The sequence below is a fragment of the Leptodactylus fuscus genome, chromosome 1 (genome assembly GCF_031893055.1).
Source record: "Leptodactylus fuscus isolate aLepFus1 chromosome 1, aLepFus1.hap2, whole genome shotgun sequence".
Classification (NCBI taxonomy): Eukaryota; Metazoa; Chordata; class Amphibia; order Anura; family Leptodactylidae; genus Leptodactylus; species Leptodactylus fuscus.
This window is the reverse complement of record NC_134265.1, coordinates 196,191,534-196,216,739: the sequence shown is the minus strand read 5'-3', so window position 1 is coordinate 196,216,739 and position 25,206 is coordinate 196,191,534. Positions and strand designations below refer to the sequence as shown.

The 25,206-nt window shown below is 42.9% G+C and overlaps 1 protein-coding gene across 1 annotated transcript in view; it reads left to right on the top strand.

Annotated features, from left to right (window-relative positions):
- The first annotated feature begins 6,369 nt into the window (after nt 1-6,369).
- Nucleotides 6,370-25,206, top strand: part of MAP1S (microtubule associated protein 1S) — a 49,321-nt gene continuing 30,484 nt past the window's right edge. The window contains exons 1-2 of the mRNA XM_075281076.1: nt 6,370-6,607; nt 19,032-19,133. Of these exons, the coding sequence (XP_075137177.1) occupies nt 6,493-6,607; nt 19,032-19,133 (217 nt within the window). The 5' untranslated portion in view covers nt 6,370-6,492. The remainder of the gene's footprint in view (nt 6,608-19,031; nt 19,134-25,206) is intronic.

Here is a 25,206-nt window from a genome sequence, read left to right as displayed (position 1 = left end):
CAGACACCGATTCAGACGGTGATACAAGTGATGGGATGTACCAACCGGACAGTATGTTAGGTATGTTTGCTTTTAAATATGTATTTATGTTTATCTATTCCTTACACAATCATTCCATCCCTCCGGAGAACATTTTCACACTTTACAAACGTTGTCATATAGCAATGTTATTAAAAAATTACGTTGTTTTCAATTTTCACATTTCCATCATTTTTGAAAAAACCTGACGTGATACGGAAATTTGAAGATCATTTTCAGAATCTGCGGAAAAAATCCATTCAGATACACCTATTCATTTGAAAACAACAGAAAAAAGTTGAAAAATTGCGTATCAGTTTAATCAATCCCCAGTTCCCAGATTCTTTATGGCTGTCTTAGTTCAAAGATTTGTATAAAAAGACATAAATCCAAACCACTATCTCTTATTCCTAGTCTACTCTCACTCCCCGTATTTTTTACCCTCTTTCACTTTTTCCACCTTTCCCCACTTTCTCACTTCTGTGTCTTTTCAATTTCTCTACACTCACCCATCCCTGCCTCTCCATCCTTTCATTGCTGCCCGTTATCGCTCATCGCTCCTTTTCCTTCTTAGTTACCGCTCTTATCTGCTCCTTTATTTCCTACGCATGCGCTGTGAGCCCGCCGGCTCCTCTGCCGTTTCTCAGCACTCTGCCTCTTTTACTTTGCCGTGTCGTCTCCTCGTGAATTCCTCCCAGCTCCCTCCCGGTCTCGTCTTCTATTGCTCATGCGGCCACCTCTCTTTGCCGGCTTTCCTCGCTCGCTCCCGCCTGTCCCTCGTGCTCTCCCCATGGTGTACATTTATTCTGCCTGTTCCATCACTCTGCATCTGTCTTCCATTTGACTCCACGTGGGTAAGCTTTTCCTCCTTAGATACCATTATTTCACATTCCTCCATATGTCTGTGCCGTTTTTCATTCCCTCATCCCATTAATTTTATTTTCGTCCTTGTTAATCTGGCATGTTTCTTTTCCTTTACTCACTACTTTTGCACTTTATCATCTTCTCATTTACTGACGCTAGGTTCACACCTGCGTTCTTCTTTCCGTTCTGTGCTTTCCGTCTTCTGCATGCCAGAAGACGGAAAGCACAGACCGGGTCCGGCCGTGAGCAGCGGTGAGCGTTTTATGCTCTCCGCCGCGAAACCGGATTTTTTTATCCGGACACAGAGTACTGCATGTCCAACTCTGTGTCCGGATTATAAAACCTGGTTTCGTGGCAGAGAGCATAAAACGCTCACCGCCGCTCACGGCCGGACAGCTCTCTCACCCATTCAAATGAATGGGTATGAAAGACTCCCGCAGGTTTCCGTCTCCTGCCTCTGTTTTATGCAGGAAACAGAAACCTGCAGTACAGAGAGCACAACGCTGATGTGAACGAGCCCTGATCTGCTCAGTAGTTTGTGTTCACCCAGACTATTAGACCATTAGATACTGGGTTACACACCAATACTGTGTTACATTTCCAATATCTATATACACTTATAATTTTACTAGCTGGTACCCGCGACTTTGTCTGCGGTGATTGTAGAAGTGGGTATATACAGGCGTGGGTAAGGTTTTCGTAGTGTGTATAAGGTATGGGATATGAAATGTAAGTTTGTATCTTGTTGTTGCTATAATTCAGAGAATACGTGAGACTTTTGTGTTGAAGTTAATTTGTATTTGAGCTGCTATAAGGTGTTGTGAGAAACTTTTCATAGTGACTTTGGGACAGAAGTATTTGAAGTTAACCCTTTCCCGCCGATGGCATTTTTTGATTTTCGTTTTTGACTCCCCTCCTTCTAAACCCCATAACTTTTTTATTTCTCCGCTCCCAGAGTCATATGTGGTCTTAATTTTTCCTGGGACAAATTTTTCTTCATGATGCCACCATTAATTATTCTATATAATGTACTGGGAAGCAGGGAAAAAATTCAGAATGGGGTGGATTTGAAGAAAAAATGCATTTCTGCGACTTTCTTACGGGCTTTGGTTTTACAGCGTTCACTGTGCAACCAAAATGACATGTCCCCTGTATTCTGTGTTTCGTTACGATGCTGGGGATACCAAATTTATATGGTTTTATTTACATTTTGACCCATTAAAAAAATCCAAAACTGTTAAAAAATTTTTTTTTGAAAAGTCATCATATTCCGACAGCCGTAACTTTTTTGTACGTGCGTGTACGGGGATGTATAGGGCGTCTTTTTTTGCGGGGTCGGGTGTACTTTTTAGTTCTACCATTTTCGGGAAATGTTATTGCTTTGATCACTTTTTATTCAAATTTTTATCAGAATCAAAACAGTGAAAAAACGGCGGTTTGGCACTTTTGACCATTTTTCCCGCTACGGCGTTTACCGAACAGGAAAAATATTTGTATAGCTTTGTAGAGCGGGCGATTTCGGACGCGGGGATACCTAACATGTATGTGTTTCACAGTTTTTAACTACTTTTATATGTGTTCTAGGGAAAGGGGGGTGATTTGAATTTTTAATCCTTTTTATTTGTTTTTATATTTTTTTTTACTTTTTTTTAAACTTTTTTTTTTTGCATTTATTAGACCTCCTAGGGGTATTGACATGGGTGGGCGGTGTCGCGGATTGTCAGAGCGGTGGGGGTCGGCAAACATGGCTGCTCCGAAGTGTTAAAGAGAACCTCCTGGAGTATCGTTAAGGTGAGGGGCAAAGTGGTAAAGTATATGTATATGAGATTGTGTGGGGTTAGGGGCTAGGCTGCAGAGGGCAATATGAATTTTGTGGCTTGCTATGGTCCAAAGTGTGTGAGATTGCAGAGATGGTGGTGTGAGTTTGGGTTTTGTGGGGGTCCTGGCACAAACGTACTGTATGTGCGCTATTGTGACGAAAAGTAGCCTATTGCGCAATCAGGTGTATTAACTATGTTTGTGGAAACTTTCAGCCAAATCGGTCGAGCGGGTTTTGCGTGATTGCAAACACACAAACCCACAAACATCCAAACTTATTAATAGGATGGGTCATTTTTTCTATTTTATTGTATGTGTGTTAGGGAATTGATAGGACAGCAATTCCCCGGTAGCTGGGACAGGACACAAGAGACAGTGAGCCCTAAGCTGAAGCCCCCAACTGACCCTTCCTATTGCCAGGCCCTATCCTACGTAATAGGCAGCAACCACGAAGACAGTCCCTTCCTGGATATGTGAAACACAAAACGGAGACAAGACGGACAACAACAAAGAGAGGTCAACTAGCCAAGGGTCAGTAACAGTTGAGCGATGTAGTGACAAATCAGAGTCCAAAGAATAGTCAGGGAGGAAAGCCAAAGGTCAAGGATAAGAATGCAAGCAGAAATAGTGACAGTAAGGAGCAAGTATGCACAAGGCAATAGCAAGCACTGGTGTGAATGAGAGCCAAGATAAAATAGGGGAGGAAGAACCCGCCCCTGGAGTTGACAGGAAGGCAGACTGTCTATCACAGGCAAGACAAAATTAACCACTTAATGGACAGAGGCAACAAGGGCAGAAGACGGGTGTGGTGCAAATACAATCACAGAACTAGAGCCGAGTTCACACAATGCGACCAAAAACTTTAAGCCAAGAACCAAACTGCACCTGCCTCCTGCGCCGCAGCATGCGAGCAGAGGGTGGTGCAGTGACCCGAACAGGCAGAGATGTTACAATATGATCTTATATAATTTCTAGTCATTAACCCCTTTTTGTTTTTTTAGCATTTGTACTGTATTTTACTGTATTTTTTATGTGATTTTAATTATTATTGATATGTTTATGATTATCTTTATTCTCTCAGTCTGTTTGGTATTTTATTGTTATTAGACAATGCTATTTCCTTTGCTTTATTTTCTGCATGTAACTGGTACTTTTCAAGTCTTACTTTATTTAGCATTTGTCTGTAATATTGTACTGATGTTTTTTTCTATATTATATCTTTTTAATGTTGAAGTGGCCTGATGAAGACACCAGGACGGTGGTGAAACACGTTGCCTTTTTATGTACAGTCTTGTGGAATAAATTTTCAGACCTTTATTCACTGGTCAGTCCACTGTTGTCTTCATTACCAGCGCTCTAGTGTTACTGTTTTTTTCCTCTATATTTGCATTACATTTACCACTGTCCCTTGGACAGGTGGTCATGGTGCTGGGCCTCAGCTTTCTATACCCACCAGGGAACACAGACCTCTTTGAGGACCACCCCATCATTTTTTCTGCCTCTCAGTAATGGAGGCAAAGTGATTGATATTTTACATTTTATATGCTCCACAGTAGTCCACTGCACACAGTACTATATGCTCCACAGTAGCCCCACACACAGTACTATATGCTCCACAGTAGCCCTCCACAGTATTATATGCTCCACAGAGGGCCTACACATAGTATTATAAGCTACTTATCTGCAGTCCCATGAGGAGAAGGTAAGTAGCATCCTCCCTCTTCTCAATGCAGGCGCTGATGACTTATGTCATCAGCATCTCTATCGGGGCAGAGGTCACAGTCTACAGTCAGTGTAAGCCGTGGTCCCATGGCCTATACTGATGGCTTTCAGTGATCGCTCACTATCGGGGAATTCTATACCAGATTCCTTGTTAGTGAGCGATCCTGGCTACGGTGCACATGCAGGGCTCTGAGTGTCCCCTCTGGCACAGGTACAATAGATTCACACAGGTATAGAGGATGTCTGCCCTCCTGGCAGCTTATGGTAGCTGCTCAGACCCTGGGCTGCGAAAAATACATATCGGCACTCCTCGATATTGTCGCAGGCGGAAGGGGGTTGTGGGTCATTAGATAAACAGAGCTGCTTAAATGTTTAACCGCAGCATGTAAGGGGTTAAAACTAGTGATCAGACCAGGGATTATGCAGCAGACTCTGCGTGGGCTGGAGGCTGCCACCATAATAGTATGGCATTCATCGCCTAGGGGTTAATAAATCTGCTCTAAAAACTCTACATACACCGATCCAGATGTACTAATAATTCAACAGTCTGAAAATACGCTGCATTCATAGTACCATAGTACAGTCGTCGGGGGTCATCTATGCCAGCATACGGGAGCGTAACCGTGGCCTCGGTGAGCGTGTTCTGGTCCCTGGCTGCCGCTGACCGCTCTCTGTAAATAATGTTTGTAAATCTCACAATAAAGGGACAAGATAAGGTCATAAGAATTATAAGATAACTAGCATTATCCGCGACTTCGTCCGCGCCGCCCTTAGTCCCTACCTAAGATGTATTTTTTTCACAGTATGTAATGAGTTTTTAATGTGTTCTAGGGAAAGTGGCGTTTTGTTTTTTGGGGGGTTTTTTAGGTTATTTTTTGTCATTTTTTTTTGTAAATTTTGTTTCTGCATTTATTGCACTCTCCAGGGGTCTCGAACCCCGGGGTGTGTGATTAGTAATGCAATGCATTACAATGGTAATGCATTGCATAATACCGACACTTCGATTGCAGGCCACGTAGCATAGCCCGCAATAGAAGTGCCGGTTTTATGCCATGTATTGCAGAATACTGGCGCTTCAATTGCAGGCTACGTAGCATGGGTTCAATAGAAGAGCCGGTGTTATACAATGCATAGGCTGCAATAGAACCGTGGGTTTTATGCTATGCTCACACAGCTCGTCCATAGACGAGTATTATCAGGAGCGGGAGGGGGCGTTCCTCCTCACTCCACAGTACAGCTCGATAGGCGCTGCTGGGCAGAAGGGCGTCCCTAGCTAACTGTCAGAAACGCCCTTCTGACTGTAAAGCGCTACGGTACCGATAGCGCTTTACCCGGAGCACAGATCGGGAAAGCCGACAGTGCGCTGAATTCAGCGTTGCGCAGGGTCCCCGGCCTGTTGGTCTTTCGCTCCTACTGCAGCCTATGCTATATAGCCTGCACTAGAAGCGCCGGTTTTATGCTATGCTTTGCATAATAGCAGTGTTTCTCTCCCACCACACCCCACATCTCTTCCCCCACACACTACACCCTGAACCCCACATCTCTCTCCCCCACACACTATACCCTGAATCCCACATCTCTCTCCCCACACCCTGAACCCCACATCTCTTCCCCCACACAATACACCCTGAATCCCACATCTCTTCCCCCACACACTATACCCTGAATCCCACATCTCTCTCCCCACACCCTGAACCCCACATCTCTTCCCCCACACAATACACCCTGAACCCCACATCTCTCTCCCCCACACCTCTCTCCCCCACACCCTGAACCCCACATCTCTCTCCCCCACACCCTGAACCCCACATCTCTCTCCCCCACACCCTGAACCCCACATCTCTCTCCCCTACACTACACCCTGCAGTCCACATGTCTTCCCCCTACATCGTGCACCTCACATCTCTCCATGTTTCTCCACTACACAGGATACAGTGGAGGGACCTTCTTACAAGTAAAGACACGCCTATCCGTTCATGTGACCTTATGACGTCAGAAGGTCCTTACGGCGTCTAGTATTTAGCCTTTACCAGTCTCCGTCCAGTTTTGCGTGTTGATGTCACATGCAAGATGGCGGCTCCTCGGGCGGGTCCCGGGCATCCGTGCTGCTCCTGTTTGGTACTCTGTGGGGAGATGTGTCGGGGACCCAGCCTAGTGAAGCTGGCCGTGAGTGAGCTGAAAAGAGGTGAGATCCCGGGGTGGAGCCGGGTGTGATGTTCACAGCTCTCACGTATTCGCTCGCCTGCTTCTCCAGCGTAGTACATACAGTTCTGTGTATAGGCTCTATGTCCCAGTGTGTGCAGGGCTGGGGGCTGTGTATGGTGCCCACATTGCGGGCTTCCAGTATGTCTCCCTGTGTGTATTGCACGTCCTATGTATCACCCAGTTCCTGACCCAATACTGAAGTGACTTTGGAGTGTGCAGACATTTGCTGACTGGAGTGAGGGTGTGAGTGTTTGTTTATTCAGGTGTCAGTGTGAATCACCTTGTAGTGAAGTGTTGCCCTAGGTTCACAGTTGTTTGGCTCTGTCATTCAAGACCTCATGGGGATCTGTAAGATGGAAACCTGTCTGCGTACAACATGGTGACCCATGGACTCTAATGGGGTCTGTCGGGTTTCTGCCAGTTTGGGCTGTTGAAGTAGAGGCGAACTATAGCTTTCTTATATACAATCCTAACTTGTTCGGTTTGACCCAGACAAGGCAAGACCTTGTACTAAGGCTAGGTGTCACACTTGTGTCAGGACAAAAACAATGGAGAACCCATCCGATAAAACAGCAGGTACCTCCAAAGTATAATGGGGTCCGACTGGTTTCAGCCGTTTTTATACTAGAACTGGTGGAGGGGAAAAGTTCTTCCTGCAGCACTTTGCTCTCTACTGATTTTCAGTGCAGACGCAGATGTTAACCTAGCCTACCCGTCACAGGAATCGGCCCTACCTACTGGGTCCATGGCATAATAGGCAGCGCCTGACTGATATTTTTTTTTTTATTTATTTTTTTTTTAACTCTCCCATTCTACCATACAAGCACATGAATCACTATCAAGAGAGTCTATGCAAGTAGGCATGGGCAATGCAGCTCCATGGGCTTTAAAGAGGACCTTTCATCAGATTGGGCACAGGCAGTTCTATATACTGCTGGAAAGCTGACAGTGCGCTGAATTCAGTACACTGTCGGCTTTCCCGATCTGTGCCCGGTGTAAAGCGCTACCGCTCCCGGTAAAGTAGCGCTTTACAGTCAGAAGGGCATTTCTGACACTTAGCCAGGGACGCCCTTCTGCCCAGCAGCGCCTATCGCGCTGTGCTCTAAGACTGGGGCTTTCCTCCCCGCTCACACTGTACAGCGCGATAGACGCCGCTGGGCAGAAGGGCGTCCCTGGCTAAGTGTCAGAAACGCCCTTCTGACTGTAAAGCGCTAGGGTATCGGGACCGATAGCGCTTTACACTGGGCACAGGTCGGGAAAGCTTTCCAGCAGTATATAAAACTGCCTGTGCCCGATCTGATGAAAGGTCCTCTTTAAGTTGAGCAGAGGCACGTGCCCCTTTCATCACGTTGTTTGAATGGGAGAGCGGACAGCAAAAACCTGCATGTCGGGTTTTGCTGTCCGCTTGAAGAGTCGGACATCTTTGGGAACAGACAGTTAAGGACACCCACGGACAGTAAAAGAATGCACCCGATCGCCATTTAAATGAATGCAAAATGTCACGGACACAGCTAGTGTCCGCTGCTAATGTCCGTGCAAGATTTTGAACGGCCATTGGCAGCAGACACTAGCTGTCGGACACAGACGGTAGTGTGAACACCCCCTTAGTTCATTTTAATAAAAAGCATAGTAGAAGTATAGCAGGTACGGCACTTGCAGTTCGTAGGAAAACTTGGTTCTTTATTTTATGCTCTTTTACAGGACAAACTCAGAGCGCTGTACGACAGTTGTGTTATGACTTCTTGCTTCCTCCGTCCCAAATCATTTGATCACATGATTAATTCATTTTATTGTGCTGTGCACTTGCATCATGCTTATTACCACAGACCACTGCATGCTAAAAATAAACATTAAGCCCTACAGTAAAATCTTCCAATAAAATCATAAACTACAATTGTCTGTGAGACAAATGAAAATTATGATTAAAGGGGTTGTCCCATCTCAAGGATCCTATCTATACTGGTAAATTATGTAAATTTTCCTAAATATATTGCTTTAGAAATTCTGCTTTCTTTGCCTGCTATGTGACCTTATACCTCCCATTGGTTACCAGCAGGACAATCAAAATCCATTCAGATAATTGCACTTTGCTGATAGACCGGTCAGTTATCTCTATAAGTAAACGCATAGATAACACGGAGTCTGTTCTGTACAAGAATCTGCAGATTAGCTGACCTGCAGCAGTGTTCTGTGTCCTGTTCAGGAGGAGGGAGACAGAAATACCAGAAGTGAGAAGCAGACACTGCATACAGCCTGGCTGAGATGGGAAAACCCCGTTAATGAATGATGTTAGGACCCCCCCCCCCCTCCCTTTTCTCTTTACACACTACACCCCTAACTAATATGTTACACCATGCGACTGAATTTTGGTTTCTGGTATTCATATATCAGCAATCCTGATTGGATAGTGACATATACTTTGGCCAATCGCAGTGTAGGAAAGGATGTCATAGATGCAATATAATTGAAGTAATCAATGTCAGCAAGTTCCCAATTAATGATTAAGCTGACTTTCAATTTCCAGTTATTTTTCGATTAATTGCCCAGCCCTATATTAAAAAAAAAAAATTCTAAATTTAATTAAAGAGATCCTATCGCTCACACACAATTTTATTTTATTTTTTCCTAGGTACCACGTCAGAATAGCCTTAAGAAAGGCTATTCTTCTCCTACCTTTTGTCGTCTTCTCTGCGCCGCCGTTTGCCTACAATCCCGGTTTCTCTCGGTATGCAAATTAGCTTTCTCGCAGCACTGGGGGCATCCCCAATGCTGCGAGACAACTCCCTCCATCTCCGTCAGCAGTGTCCTCTTCGTCCTTTTCTTCCAGCGGTGGCTTGTAAGTTCTAGGCCTTGGGCAGAGCAAAAATGGCCGCTTAAAATACTGTGCAAGTGGCCATTTTTCTCAAGGCCATGCACAGTCTGCTCTGCCCAAGGCCTAGATATTACAAGCCACCGCCAGAAGAAGATGAAAAGGACGCTGCGGACAAAGATGGAGACGGCGCTAGAGAGAGTTCTCTCGCAGCATTGGGGATGCCCCCAGTGCTGCGAGAGAGCTAATTTGCATACCGAGAAAAACCGGGATTGTAGGCGAACGGCAGCACGGAGAAGACGACAAAAGGTAGGAGACAAATAGCCTTTCTTAAGGCTTTTCCGACATGGTACCTGGGAAAAAAAGTGTGTGAGTGATAGGATCCCTTTTAAACCATTTGCTTCTTTGAAATCTAGATGACAACCAAAACACTGACCTAGATGAATCCCGACCCACCCATATCTGCTATTATACCTCAGTCGTGATGGTGTTGCCATCATTGGCTACACTTTTTCTCTGCAACAGCTTCTATGCTCAAGGCAATACATGGGTGTCCTCGAAAGCAGAGGTTCTCAACCATCTCAAGTGAAGTATTCCTTGGTGAAAAAGAGAAAAAAAAAAAAAAAAAAAGAGACCCCAAAGTAGCGTCAGTCACTTATAATTAATAAAATAAGGCTTTGTTTGAAGCCTTTGTTAACAATTACATAATGGTCCCATCAATGCCCCCCACATGTGGTATAATGGGGAGGGGGGGGATCTTGTGTACAATACCCCACAGTGGACCACCCGTGAACTATTATACTTTTTAGCTCCCAGAGTATTATGACTTGGGGGCCCATGGGAGCTGATCAAAAATAAAAACCAGTTGTACTTGCCTCTCCCATGTGCTTTTCTACCCTGTTCAATGTCGGCACAAATGTCACATGGATTAGGCTGGCGTTGTAATGCATAATGATGCCGGCCTGGGCCACCTGACATCTGGAATGTCACTAAAGAGGCCCAAATATTGCAGGTAGTCATGCTGGAGTGTAAGAGAGGTGAGTAACCCTGGTTTTTATGTTTGCTCACCTCCCCTGGGCCTTTGTTTATTATACTCCAGGGTCTGAAAAGAGACCCCAGAATAATGGCAGTATTTGTTGGGGACAACAAATACGATTGACAATGGCCTTACTTACCGATTCCACACGTGAATGCAGAAAAGGGAAGTTGAGGTGCCTGTGAGCAGTAGTGGGGAATTGGTAAGCAGAAATAGGGCCCATAACAGGCGAGGGTTATACAGAGGTGATTACAATATTCCAGCCAAAGGAGAAGGTTATTGAATGATAACTAGGAGTCTAAAGATGGCTGCTAAGGGTAGGCAGGCTAGCTAGGGAAACAGGAGGGGGGAGAGTGAGTCTCTTATGAATCAACGAATCATGGGAGTTGTAGGAAGATGTAGACGTAAACAAATGCAGAGGATGCCAAGACTTCAGAGTACCCAGAAATCGCTCAAAACACTGCTAAAGGTGCTTGGGTGCACCTATTAATAGTACTAATAGTTCTTTTTGTCCTGGAAAACCACTTTAGGGGTACCATAGCCCTCAGGCCGTTAAAGTGTGTACCAACCCCCCCCCCCATGCTATTGTTAACAGAGATTTTCTATGAATTTATGGTAAACTGAACCTACATTTTCTGCGTTTCAGCCAAACTCAAAATTTTGCATAATAACGGTCCTTAACTGGTACCATGAAAATAAGTGGTTGAGTGCCATTGTAGATGGGGCTGGGCAATTTTACATTTATCTCAATTTTGGTTTCTTTAAGCAATAACAGTCAAAATATTAGCAAGCTTGCACAGAGAGCTGGGGTCAGACTTGTTTCACATCAGCATTCGGTTCTCCATGGGAAGTCTGTTTTTGAACATCTCAAACTGGTGTTGAATATTTTTTTTTTTTTTTTTTTTTTTTTAAAAAACCTATTGATTCCAATGGGCTGTAAAAACAATGTGCAGATGTGCGTTTGAAGCTTTTCCAATTGGTATCTGCTCTTTTGGGCGGCGAAAACATTGGTCTTGCAGGACAGACAGCAATGTTTTTTTTTTAAGTTTTTTATAATTGAGGGGTATGCGAGGCAGTTCCAAACTGAATATCAACAAATAGTAATCTGTTTGTTTTGCAATCAGTTTTTCGCTCTCTGTCTGCTCAGAATGAATAAAGGGGTGAGTGGGAACGATTTGTCAATAAACGGACGTTTTTTTTTTGGTTTGTTTGTTTTATGGACCTTAATTGACTATGGCTAGGTTCATACCTTTGCCTGCTCTACTCTTGGGGATTCCGTTCCCCATTCTGCTTGAAAAATGCAGAGAGAAAAACGCTTTGCATTTTTTGCCGTTGTTGGGTGGAAACTTGGCATACCCTATGATAGTCAGGTAACCACGGATCAGGTGTCTGTTCAGGTTGTCCCAGTGTATGTGTAGATAGATAGATAGATATAGACAGATAAATATTTTTTTTCTATAGTTTGGCAGCTGACATATAGCTGGCACAAGTGAGAACCTAGGATAAGATATATTTGACACTGGCTTCCTATGCTTACCACGCATCTATTGACTACAGTAAGGCTAAGGCCCCACCGGGCAAACGCATTGCGGTTCTTTCTGAAGCGCTTTTAAGTGAAAGTTCAGTTTTCTTCTGCGGACTTTCACTTAACATTATATCTACGGGAAAGCCGCCAGCGTTTCTGTAGATATAATTGACATGCTGCGATTTGCAAAGCCGCAACGGCTTAGCAAATCGCAGCGTGTCCGCGCTGCAATTTCTTCCACAAAGTGGGCATGGGATTCGCATGAATCCCATCCCCTTTGCTTGCACTGTAAAACGCCGCGATTATTCCCTCAGCGTCTCTGCTGCGGGCAGATCGCGGCGTTTACGTCCCGTGGGGCCCTGGCCTAAGGAATCAGAGCATAGCGTGTGGTGACAGAAGAATCTGCATAGAGGTCTAATCAGCGATTTCATTATTCTGCTAAAAATCAGAATTGTACTCCTCTGGAATGTCAAATTAATCTGATTATTTCCCCTCTTACAAAGCAGCTATCAGTAGAACACATAGAAAGAGCTGTTGCCCTCTGCACGGGGCATATCGCAGATGTGCTGCGGTGACAACAATCAGCAGTTGTGAGATTTCAGTTTGGATATCAGTGATGATGGAAAAGGTTGATACTGTTAATAGGGTAAAAGAGTGAAGCTGGGTAAAAGTGATACCTGGAGCATATATTGCGATTGGGACCTCCCTCAGGACATTTGAGAACTAATTCTCATAGCCAATTAGATTTAACAAAATAGGAGCAGTCACAATGTTGTGCAATGCAGCTGCAATTGTTTGTGTACCCCAGTCCTACAGCACACTATAGAGTGGGCAGCACAAGCAGAACTTGTGAAGCCATGAATCAGTCTTGGGCATGCTTCACATCTGCGTTTTGTATTCTGTTTGGGGAGTCCTCTTGGGGACCCCCAGAACGGAATACCAAACGCATTAAAACGCTGTTGGCTAAGAAAGCACATGGACCTCATAGAATATAATGGGGTCCATGTGTTTTCCACGCAGTGTCCGCACGAATCATACAGAGAGAAGTACTGCAAGCACCACTTTTCTCTCCGCATGATTTGTGTGGGGAAAACACAGACCCATTATAGTCTATGGGATCTGTGTGATTTCTTAGCTAACCGCTTTTTAATGCGTTCGGTATTCCGTTCGGGGGGGTCTCCAAGTGGACTTCTGAAAGGAATACCGAATGTAGATGTGAACAAGGTCTCAACTTTATTTTAAGGCAAACGACAAATGTGATTTATAAAGTGGCCTTCCACTTGTGCACGTCAGGCAATATTTTGACGCTTCTTTTTTCTAACTGGCCATTTGTGTCAGAGCAGCGGTTAGTATCTTCCACAAAAAAATAGGACTCAATTTAGGACAGAAATGTAAATTTCCAAACTTTTCTAATACAATTGCTCTGCTAAGTGTACCCCCAAAAAACCGGCACAAGTGTTGACCATGCAAGGTTAGAGCAAACCACTTGTACAGGATATTAAGCTGTTAGTTCCTAAGGTATCACCTACTGAAGACTTGCAAAGTGTTTTTTTTTTTTGTTTTTTGTTTTTTTTGTTTTTTTTTTTATAGCTCCTATTCCTTAAGACTAAACATTTCCACCGTGTACTGATAAAGAACTGTGCTTAGTTCTGCATCTCCAAAATGAAGTGAGGGGTGGGAAACCTGTCGGCAGCATCAGGATGGATGGGCTCCTTTTTTAATAAATCAGACTTGATTTAGTGTCCCTTAGAAACTTTATTATATATGAGTAGAGTCGTATCACTATTACATTCTGTCCTTGCACAGGGAAGCTGGTACCTTACAGTTTATTGAGGACAGCATAGCTGGCAGCATTACTGCCTAAACTTCCACGCATTCTTCAATGGGAAGCCTGTTAGCTTCCACTGTCCTGTTGTGGGATGTTAGGAACAACTCCAAAATTCACCCACATCTGTGAGGACTATGGAAGTGAACTACTAGAAAGAACCCATCTCTGTCATACTGGTCACAGCAATATTGTATTAGTACTGAAGCAAAATAATATCTGTGCACAAAGCATGACAGAGTAAAATACTTTAAAATTTGTTCACAAGCTTCGAAACTGAGGGCCATCCATAAATGCAGAAACTAACAATTGAGCTGTAGCATGGCAGTATGCCACATAGAAGAAATTCACAGCGGACATGTAGTGAGACAGATGGTGGAAACTTTTGGTAATCCTGTACGACTATAAATCAGATTTTATTTCTCAGCCTGTGCTTATATCACCTAGACCAGTTCATACTCTAAAGCTATAAAGTTCCCCTCTCATTTATTGTTAAAATATTGTAAATGTGAATGGATTTTGAAAACTCAAATCTATTACTCATACTCAAGTAATCCTTCATGTCTGAACTTTACTTAACAGTTGATGTGTTCTCACAGGGATAGCCTATATAGGACAGAGTGCACCACAGGGGTTTACACAGAATATGCCATAAATATCAGATCGGTGTTTGTCCCACCACTGAATTCTGTGTGTGGAGATGGGACTGTTCATTCACTTCTATTAGGTCTAGGCTGTTTCAATAACTGCCATAGAAAGTAATGGAGGGAGCAGTTCATGGATGGCCACTTCGCCATTCACATCCCCCCCCCTGCTTTTCTTTGAAGGGGAAGGGTTGAGGGTAAAAGGTGGGGCTTGCATCTTTCAGATATTTTTGGCATAATCTTTGGATATGCCATAGAGGTCTAAAGGTGGGTTCACACTACCATGATTCATTGTGCTCATCCATCACAGGATGACTGCACCAGGCATCAAAGACAATTGCAGTTAGTACCCCCCTCTGTTACAAAACAAATGTAACTGAAGAAAGCTTCTTTGTTTTTCATTAGCGTCAGTTAACAGTTTTTTTTGGCGAGGATTTTGACGCTGAAAGACTCCAAATCAGCCTCCAAAAAATGCCTCCCAATACAGTTCTATTGGGAGGCTGATTTTTAGGCAGATTCAGCGTCAAAATCCTCGCCAAAAAAATCTGAACTGACCCTTCTAGTCAACGAGAACAAAGCCAGACTGAAGGGGCTGTCTGTTTCTATTAATATGTCATTAAAGGGGTATTCCCATCTACATAATTATTTTTTAAGTTTCTGCATTAGTGGTCGTATCCATTGGCAACCGATCAAGACAACAGACGTCACCACTAAGAAAGTTAGAGAAAATCTTTAAAACTCGGCAGAATTTTTCAATTACTTATATTTGCAAAAATGTTTAACTTTTAATTATCTACAAATATAGATATGATTATGTACATGGGAATATCCCTTTAACACATGCTGCTTTTGCCTCAGGATGCGGCTACTTCCTGCAGACTTTACTAACTGTCCATTTACAACACAAAACCTCAGTTAGAGGACTTTCACGTCCTCATCAACGTGCGGTTTTATTTAGCGCTAGAAAGGGCACTGTTGGCTTTCTAGTGGTATATAATACTGCACGTTGAAGATGTGAAAGGTCCTCTTTAGCCCCGCATTGGAGTATACAAGGCATATTCATATCTTGTCCATGCTAATTTTAATTTTAATCACAAGATTTAGGCTCATCATTCGTATTATAGTCATATGGTTTACCCTTACTCTGAAACACTACAGCAAATGCTTGCAGCGTGGTTTCCTCTCTTCTTTTATGAATAATCAGTAACAAGTTTCCAAAATGGGGGAATAAATAATGTAAAAATTCTATAGTTCCCAAGAAACATGTAGCTGAAGAGCCAGCATAGCATGGACTGCATATTGCTTATTTAAAAAAAAAAAAAAACACAAAAAAAGCCTCTAAGTTTAGTGAACTGGCACGGTAAGATATATCTGAAACAGGCTATATCACCCAACTATTGATTATAGGTAAATTATGTCTACCAAACACCCAGTTTTGATACACTCCTTTTTTTATTTATTTATTTTATTTAATAGTGCATAAATTTTTTTTGAAACCTATATCACAGGGATCCGCAACCCCCAACACTATTGCCAGAGTCGGCACCCAAGGCATATCAACCTGGCACAAGGACTCTTTCTGTTGTTTTGAACACATGGCTTTGCTCCATTTGGCAATATCTCTCTCTGTGACCACGTAAATACAGTAGTAGGGGTGCAGGGTAGCATGAAGCACAATGTGTAAGTGTCCAGGCCAGTAGTATTACCTGTTCAAAGTAAAATATGGCTGGAAAGATATTTGAAATCTTCTACTGGAATCCTCTGCCCGCTCCCCCAAAGCAGACTTAGTCCAGACTATTCTTATAGCCCCATTTTCAGCTTAAATATGGATCGTTTTGCTGTAAAAGTCAGACAAGATTACATTGAAATGTAAATTTAACCCCTTAATGGCCACATACATAATGGTATGTTCTGGCCGCCTGGGCCTTAACACAAAATCATGTGTTTTTACGCCCCTGGCTAGCCGCTCACTCACTGTAAATGACATCTTAAACCTGCTCCATTAACTCCCAGTGAGAGTTGAGCTGCAATGGGGGTTTTTAACCTCTTTGGTGCCGCGGTCAAACATGAGTGCAGCATTCAAGGGGTTCCACTATGTTAATGTCCCCCACGGTGAGATTGGGGGTGCCATTATGTATTTTCTGCTGCCCGTGGTCTGGCCAGTGACCCCGGGCTGCAAGGAGCCCCCATCCATAGATTAACTGAGCATCGCTGGTTCAGGTTCCCTAGTGGGACATCACTAAACAGTGGGTTTAAAAAAAAAAAAAAAAAAAAAAAAAAAAAAAAAAAAAATTATATATGTTTTTTAGATCTCAAATACATGAAGTCCCAAAATACCCCTTTCCTATATAAAAGAAAAGCCTAAAAATTTATAAAAACAATACATATGTTATTGTTGTGTTCTTAACAATCCATATAATAGTGAAACATGTACTCTGCATGGTGTCAAACCTCCATGGATAGGCCATCGACTTAAATCACAGACAGCTCCCTTTAAATAATGGCTTGCATAGCTCTGTACAGACAGGAGATGTGTGAATGCCATTTTCAACACTGGCATGTAATAGATGAGACTGCTGAATTAAAAAATACACTGTATTGTGTGTATGTGACTCGAGTGGTATCTGGGGTGGAACAGGGGCCTGATAAAAGGGTTAATGCCCACGTTTGGGCTAGAGTCCGACTGTGGGCAATACTGTTGGATCTCCAGTGTATGAAACAGCAGAAACCAGTTATGATACTCTATCTGCTTCAGAGAAGGCACGATATTTAAAGACTACATATCTGCTATATTACAGAAAGAGGTTAATTAAGTGTATAGAGGTGTGGAAATTCTCCCCAGACAGATATTGTTGGATGAATGAAGGACTGGGCATATTGAATTTTTATTTATTTTATTTTTTTTGCTTATGAGTCCACTATTTGAAGTTGTATGGCCATCTTAAACAGTTGTTGGTTCTTTTGTACCTCTGGTGGCCAGATCAATTTTCAATTTTGCAACATCAAAAACAATTATACTAAATGTATATATTTTTGTCTGGGGTGGCATAGACACACAAGTCCTTTTTTTTTTTTTTTTTAATTCCAAAACAAAGGTAGAGTTTACTTTCACTCAAAACTGTAGTGCAGCAACAAAAGGAAACAATACAGAAATGAATACCTGCCCAGCTAGGCTCTAACTAAACATAGACTAGGTTACCTCACCTAGAATAACAGAAATTCAAAAAAAAAAGTGTGAACTGGAGGGGGGTGGAATGACAGGTCCCACTACCAACCTACCTGTCATTCCTAAAAATCCAGCCCAATACTGAGCATTTACCAAAATGCTCAGCAGACGAAAGTTGTCTGCTGAGAACAAACCTTCCTGGAGTTTTCTCATCTCACCCACCTGAGTAGTCTGGGTGAGATGTACACCCCCTCCATTACCTGATCAGCCATCGGCTTAATATATACTATAATATCTATCTATCTCTGTCAAAATTGCGTGAAGGTGAAGATGTTTACTTAAAAATAAAAATATAGTAGAACAAGGCCAAGTAACATTATCTACAGTCTTGAAATAAAAAAATTATATATAATGTTACTTGGCCTTGTTCTACTATATTTTTATTTATTTTTAAGTAAACATCTTCTCCTTCATGCAATTTGTGATTTAAAGTATGTTTTATTAAAAAAAATGCAAATTTTTTTATTTGCTAAAAGTGGAAACCAAACAAAGTTAAATGCACCACACCTCCTAAAAAAAAAAAAAGAGTTCAACATGGGCAAAGTTTAATCATATGACACTGGCCTGGTTCACATGTTTGTTTGGTATTCTGTTCGGGGAGACCACTTGGGGACCCCCTGACGGAAACCTATAAGCATTAAAAAGTGCGTAGCAAAGAAACCACAGGACCACCTAGACTTTAACCTTCTCAGACCTCACGATTTAAACAATATAATTTCATTGTGGATAATTTTTTATCCGAGTAGAGCCCATTGTGCACTATGGTGCACAGTCAAGGTCATGTGAATTTTTTTTTTTTTTTTTTAAATTTCAAGACTGTAGCTAATGTTACTTGGCCTTGTTCTAGTATATTTTTCCTTTGTACGTAAAATAACTCTATTATGAGACTTCTGGGTCTGAGGAGGATAATGGGGTCTGTGTGTTTTCTGCGTGGTGTCCACACGAATCATGTACAGAGAAAAGTACTGCAATAAGTAATTTTCTCTCCGCCTGATTCGTGCGGAAAACTTTGTGCTACGTATGTTGAAGATTTCCCCAGTATAAGTCAGCAATATCAGATCAGTGTGAGACTGAACTCCACAGTCGGGTACATTAGTCACATGGACTGTTGGCAATACTATGTGCAGCTGCTATATAATGTAGGCTGTAGCCTCTTCAAAGAACTGATTGGTGGGGGCTGCAAGGTTTCAGAGTATAGGTCTAAGGAGAAGTCCTCAATATAATCCTGGAAAATGCTTCTCAATATATAAAAAAATAAATAAATAAATCATTTGGTCAGTACAGTCAGTACTTCTCATGTGAACAATAAACTTTATTTTTTTTTATTTCTTTAATATAGGTTTCTGTTCCTGGGCCATAGATCCATCAATCTGTAATTTGGACGAACAGTTGAAACTATTTGTATCTCGTCATTCAGCCACTTTCTCCCCAGAGGTTAAAGGTACGGTTATCCAGTTATTGCAGGGTACTGTGTTTGTCTTTGTCTAGTTCACACGTTAAATATAGAATGAGTGAACTTTTGTGGTCGGGACTTTTTATATTCACAAATGCTGTCCTATCTATTCACATAACAACAGGTCATGAAATGGACTTAAAATGTAACTGTTTCTACTATACTTTATTATCCTGTCTAAATTCCTAACAGGCTGTAACATTTTCTCTATCAACTCTCTAAGGCAGGGATGGGCAATTAATTTTCCCATGGGGCCACATAAGAAATTGAAACTATGCTAGAGGGCCGCGCCACGGCAAATTTAGCTCCACCCACTTCTATGTTGACTCCGCCCATTCCCAATCATCTTTCCATGTGCCCCCACAAAGTATAATCCTCCTACAGTCACCCATACACTATATTCCCCTACATTATAATGTGCCCTTCCAACTGCCCACAGTATTAGGTCCCTCTCCTGGTGCCCCAGTTTAAACTGGTGGAAACTAGAGGGGACATGAAGCTGGGAAAGCTGGAGGGGGACATTAAACAGTGGGGGTAGTTGGAGGGGGGCAATAAATTGACAGCTGGAGCGGGACATGAAACTGGGGGCAACTAGAGGGGGACATTAAAATCGGGAAGCTGGAAGCAGACATTAAACCGTAGGGGTAGCTGGAGGGTGACCTTAAACTGGGGGAGACTAGAGGCAGACAGGTCCCCCTACAGCTTCCTCCACGGTTTAATGCCCCCTCCAGTTGTCCGCAGTTTAATGTCCCCCCTCCCCCCCCTCCATTTCTCCCTCAGTTTCATATCCCCCTTTATTTGCCCAATTTCATGTCCCCCCCTCCATCTGCCATCTCTGCCCCAGTATAACATTCTCCTTCCATCTCTGCCCCTAGGTTACTGAGACACACGCACACATATGGACACAGATGCACTCTCCACCCTGCAGCTCACCTTACATCTCTCAGTACCTTATGACACGCTCCACATGTCTCCATCTTCTTGAACTGTCCTGCCGGCACTAAGACACGCCACCTAGACACGCCTCCCTAGTCAAGCTGTGCGGGCCAGACTGAATCAGTCAGAGGGCCGGATATGGCCCGGGGGCCGAGCTTTGCCCAGGTCTACTCTAAGGGCTAGTTTACACAGGGACATGGAGGAGGATTTTGACAGCGGAATCCACGTCCTAATCCTCCTCCATACAATAATCTATGTAGACTGCTAGCTTTTTTTTTTTTTTCTGCTAGCAGAGAAAAAGGAGCAGCATGACCTTTCTTCAGGTGTTTTCTGCCTGAAGAAAGCAATAGAAGTGAATGGGAGGCGTGTTTAAAAACAGCGTGGTAAAAAAGCGACGCGTTTTTTGCGGCCTGTTCTCTTCAAGGATGGGGAAAAAGCCCCCCTGGAAGCTGTTTTTACAAAAGCGTGCCAACGTCAAAAAAAGCTTCCTAATTAGGAAGCGTTTTTTTCCGGTGCCAAAATAAGCCACACGTTACTTACGTGTGAACTAAGCCTAACTGTGCTTTTACTAGGGAATGTCTGTACACATTTGTATTGCAAATGCAGTGCTGAAGCATTTTAACAAAGGGGACACAGTCAGTTCAAATGGGTGTATTTCTGATTTTATTGTGACTTGAAAAATGGTTTGGGTATCACAAGAAAGCTAATATTGGAGAACTAGCTATTACCGAACCTGAGCTATCACTAGTGAAAAACACATTTGGGAATTTGAACTTGAGTTCATGCTGAATGTAAAATCACATTCCCAACTGTGTTTTTAACTAGTGGTATCTCTAATTCTTTTATAGCTAGCACTTCACTCATGGTAGCGTATGTGGTATAAAACCAGAGGTAAACTATTTGAAGTTACTATCCCCTCTTTGCTTAAGGCAGTTCTACCATGTTTCCCCGATAGTAAGACACCCCCGGTCGTAAGACGTAGTGGGACTTTTGGGGGGTGGGCTAATCGGGGTAAGACTTACCCCGAAAGTAAGACATAGTAAATGTAAGACATACGGTAGTAAACATAAGGCGCACCGGACAGCGCTGCGCCCTATAGTCCGGTGGGCCTTATATATGAACCTAGGCAGGACTATAAGGCGCATTACCCCTTATTGTACAGGATATTGAATGATTCCATTACAAAGTACATTTTGTCCTGCACACAATAAGCCATTATGTGACTCTTAAAGGGGCTCTATCAGCAAAATCATGCTGATAGAGCCCCACATATGCGTGAATAGCCTTTAAAAAGGCTATTCAGGCACCGTAAAAGTTATATTAAACTACCCCCTGTTTTAAAATAATAACCTAAAAAAGAATGTGATCTACTTACGGATCGTGCACGCTGGGCGGGCATTCAGGGTGTGTCTTCATCTTCATCCACGCCTCTTCTTCCTCCGTTGTCCTCGGGTCCCATCCTCCTCCGGCGCTTGCGAATGGACATCCATTCGTGAGCGCTGGAGGAGGACGGGACCCGAGGACAACGGAGGAAGAAGAGGCGTGGATGAAGATGAAGACACACCCTGAATGCCCGCCCAGCGTGCACGATCCGTAAGTAGATCACATTCTTTTTTAGGTTATTATTTTAAAACAGGGGGTAGTTTAATATAACTTTTACGGTGCCTGAATAGCCTTTTTAAAGGCTATTCACGCATATGTGGGGCTCTATCAGCATGATTTTGCTGATAGAGCCCCTTTAAAAAAAAAAATAATAATAATTATAGTTCTTGGAAGGTGGGGAGGAAAAAACAGATATGCAAACTAAAATTGGCTCAGTCTTTAAGGGGTTAAAGGTGTTGTGACGGATATCTTTTATTCTAATGATGTAGGCTGATGGTGTAGTAGGCGGCCTAGCAAATAGAAACCGGGAGGAGGGGGTCAGTTAGAGAGAAGTTAAAGGGGTTGGCCACTTTCAGACCAATATTGACAAACACATGTACAATAAAACGATATACAATTTTCCAATATACTTTCTGTATCAATTCCTCCCGGTTTTCTAGATCTCTGCTTGCTGTCATTCATTCTGTTACTTCTAGTGGATAAAAGTCTGACCCTGGTCATGTGATTTACAGTCCATGGTCATGTGATGAGCACACAGGTGCCACTCGTTATAATCGCAGCACAATCAGACATCTGCCTGGTAATCAGCTGTGCACCTGTGTGCTCATCACATGACCATGGACCGTAAATCACATGACCAGGGTCAGTGTTTTATCCTCTAGCCGGTTAAGGACCGCTGGCCGTAAAATTACGGCCAGTGATCCTGGTCTCTAAAGACCGGCCTATTGTAAAAATACGGCCGGTCTTCAGAGACCTCCTTGGCAGGGGGAGGGGTGCGGGAGGGGGGGTTAGGTGTTACTAACACCTAACCCCACCCCCCTCCCCCACCCCTCAATAACGTCCAGTCGGAACTGAGTCCGACTGGACGTTTTAACCCTTTCGATCGCGGCGCGATCGAAAGGGATCCGCCGGCAATTGAAGCTGATCGGCACCCCCCAGTAAAAAGTCGTTTGGGGTCTGGCCAGTGACCCCAGACTACCGGAGCCCCCACATACCTGGTGATCCTGCCAGGACCTTCTGATGTCAGGCTGTGCGTCTGCACAGCCTGACATCCTGCTACGAAATGCTATGTGGGACACGTGCAGGCTGTGTCTCACATTGCATTCTATATCAGCAAAGTATTGCTGATTGAAGTGTCCTAAATGGACACATGAAAAAGTGAAAAAAATGGAAAAAAAAATAAAATGTGTGAAAAAAATTAATAAAGTTATAAAGCCCAAAAATCCCTTTTTCTCTATAGAAAATGAATTATATAAAAAAAACTAAAAAGTAATAAAAACCATGCATATTTGGTATTGTCGCGTCCATAACAATCTGTACAATAAAACTGAAATAATATGTAATGGACACGGCGAACGCCGGAAAAAAAACCCGGAAAAAACTCGCTGGAAGTAATGATTTTTCGCCATCTCACCATACAAAATATGCTATAAAAAGTGATCAAAAAGTCATATGCACCCGACAACAGTACCAATAAAAAGCGCAGGTTGTCCTGCAAAAAATAAGCCCTCAACCAACACTGTCAACCTAAAAATAAAAATGTTACACCTCTTAGAAGATGGCGATGCAAAAACATTGATTTATGTCCCCAAATGTTTTTCCTCTGCAGAACTAGTAACACATAAAAAAATACTATAAATGAGGTATCGCCGTAACCGTACTGACCCGCAGGATACAGGTCACATGTTACTTATACTGTACGCTGCATGGTGTAAAATTTAAAAAGTAAAACTCAATGCCAGGATTGATTTTTTTTTTTATTTATTTATTTTTTTTCCAGCAAAAAAGGGTTAATAAAATGTATTCAATAAGATGTAGACACCCCAAAACTGCGTCATTACGAAATGCATGTCATCCCGCAAACAACTAGCCCTTATTTAGCCACGTCACCAGAAAAATAAAGAAAATATAGCATCTAACAATGTGAAGACAAACGTCTGCAAGAATCGCCAAATTACCGTATATACTCGAGTATAAGCCGAATTTTTCAACGCAGTTTTTGTGCTGAAAAAGCCCCCCTCGGCTTATACTCGAGTCAGCAAAAAAAAAATTTATTTATTTTTTTTTTTTTTTTTTTTAAGATGGGAGAGTCTATGACCAGCCACAATATCAATGTATAGAATCTCCCATAAAATAGTGCAAAAAAAAAAAAAAATTAAAGTTCTTAATCCCTCCTTTCCCTAGAATACATATAAAAGTAGAAAATGACTGTGAAATACAAACACATTAGGTATCCCTGTGTCTGAAACTACCCGGTCTACTGAATATAGGGAATCTGCAGTGCTCCTGTTCCATTGGGAAGGGGTTAATAGCACTGCAGATATCCTATAGTCAGCCAGGCTGAATTCCAAGTGGGGGAAGAAAAAACAGTCCTCAAGCTCAGGGAAGGGGCAGACAGACAACCAAAACACCCCCTCCCCTTTCCCAGCACCCAAAAACTCTGACCATTTTAATTTTTTAAATTTTCCAGTATCTGCTGCATTTCCCCCCCTCGGCTTATACTCGAGTCAATAAGTTTTCCCAGTTTTCTGTGGTAAAATTAGGGGCCTCGGCTTATATTCGGGTCAGCTTATACTCGAGTATATACGGTATTAGAACACAACTGGCTGCAGCAGGAAGGGAATATATAAGCTGTGCGAGCGGATATCAGGGGACACCCCATATTTACAGCTTATGAGGGAACAGACACCAGAAGTGACCCCAGAGTGACTCCCCCAATCATAGGAGCTACTGGGATATAGTAGGGAATTTGGTGTTTGCAGTGTACTCCGCACTGCTTATATATTCCCTCTTCGCCATCCGCTGTGCAGTCACGTCTGGGATACTAATACTCACTACGCCCCCTGATAAATTCTTTGAGGGGTGCAGTTTTCAAAATTAGGTCACTCCTTTTGGGAATCCACTTTTCTGGTACTTTACAGGCTCTACAAACATGACATGGTGTCCAGATACCAAACATCTGAATCTGTACTCCAAAAGCTGCGTAGCGCTCCTTCCCTTCTGCGCCCTGCTGTGTACCCCAACTGCAGATTATGCCCCATGTATGACACTGGTGTACCCAGGATAACGGACGTAATGTCATATGTGGGTATAAACTGATATTAGGGCACAGCCGTACACAGAAAGGAAGAAGGGTTATTTGGTTTTTGGAGCGCAGACGGTTTGGTTTTTGGATGCCATGACACTTTTGTAGAGCTGAAACGCCAGTAAAGTGGAATCCCCTGATATGAGACCTTATTTTGGAAACTACACCCCTGAAGGATTTCTCCAGGGGTACAGAGAGCATTTTTAACCCCCAAGTGTTGCTATAACTTATTATCCATAAATGAATACAAAGCTGATTGTGAGAGGTGAAAATGACCATTTTTACAGGAAAACGTCCTTTCAGTGCCTAATATGTTGTGCCCGACTTGTATCAGAGATGAACGCTCTAAAAGCCGTTGTGCCAGGGATACCCGCTTACCAGTTTTTGGAGTGTCTCTGCTGACATAAGTCGGGCACAACATGTTGCACACTGAAATGG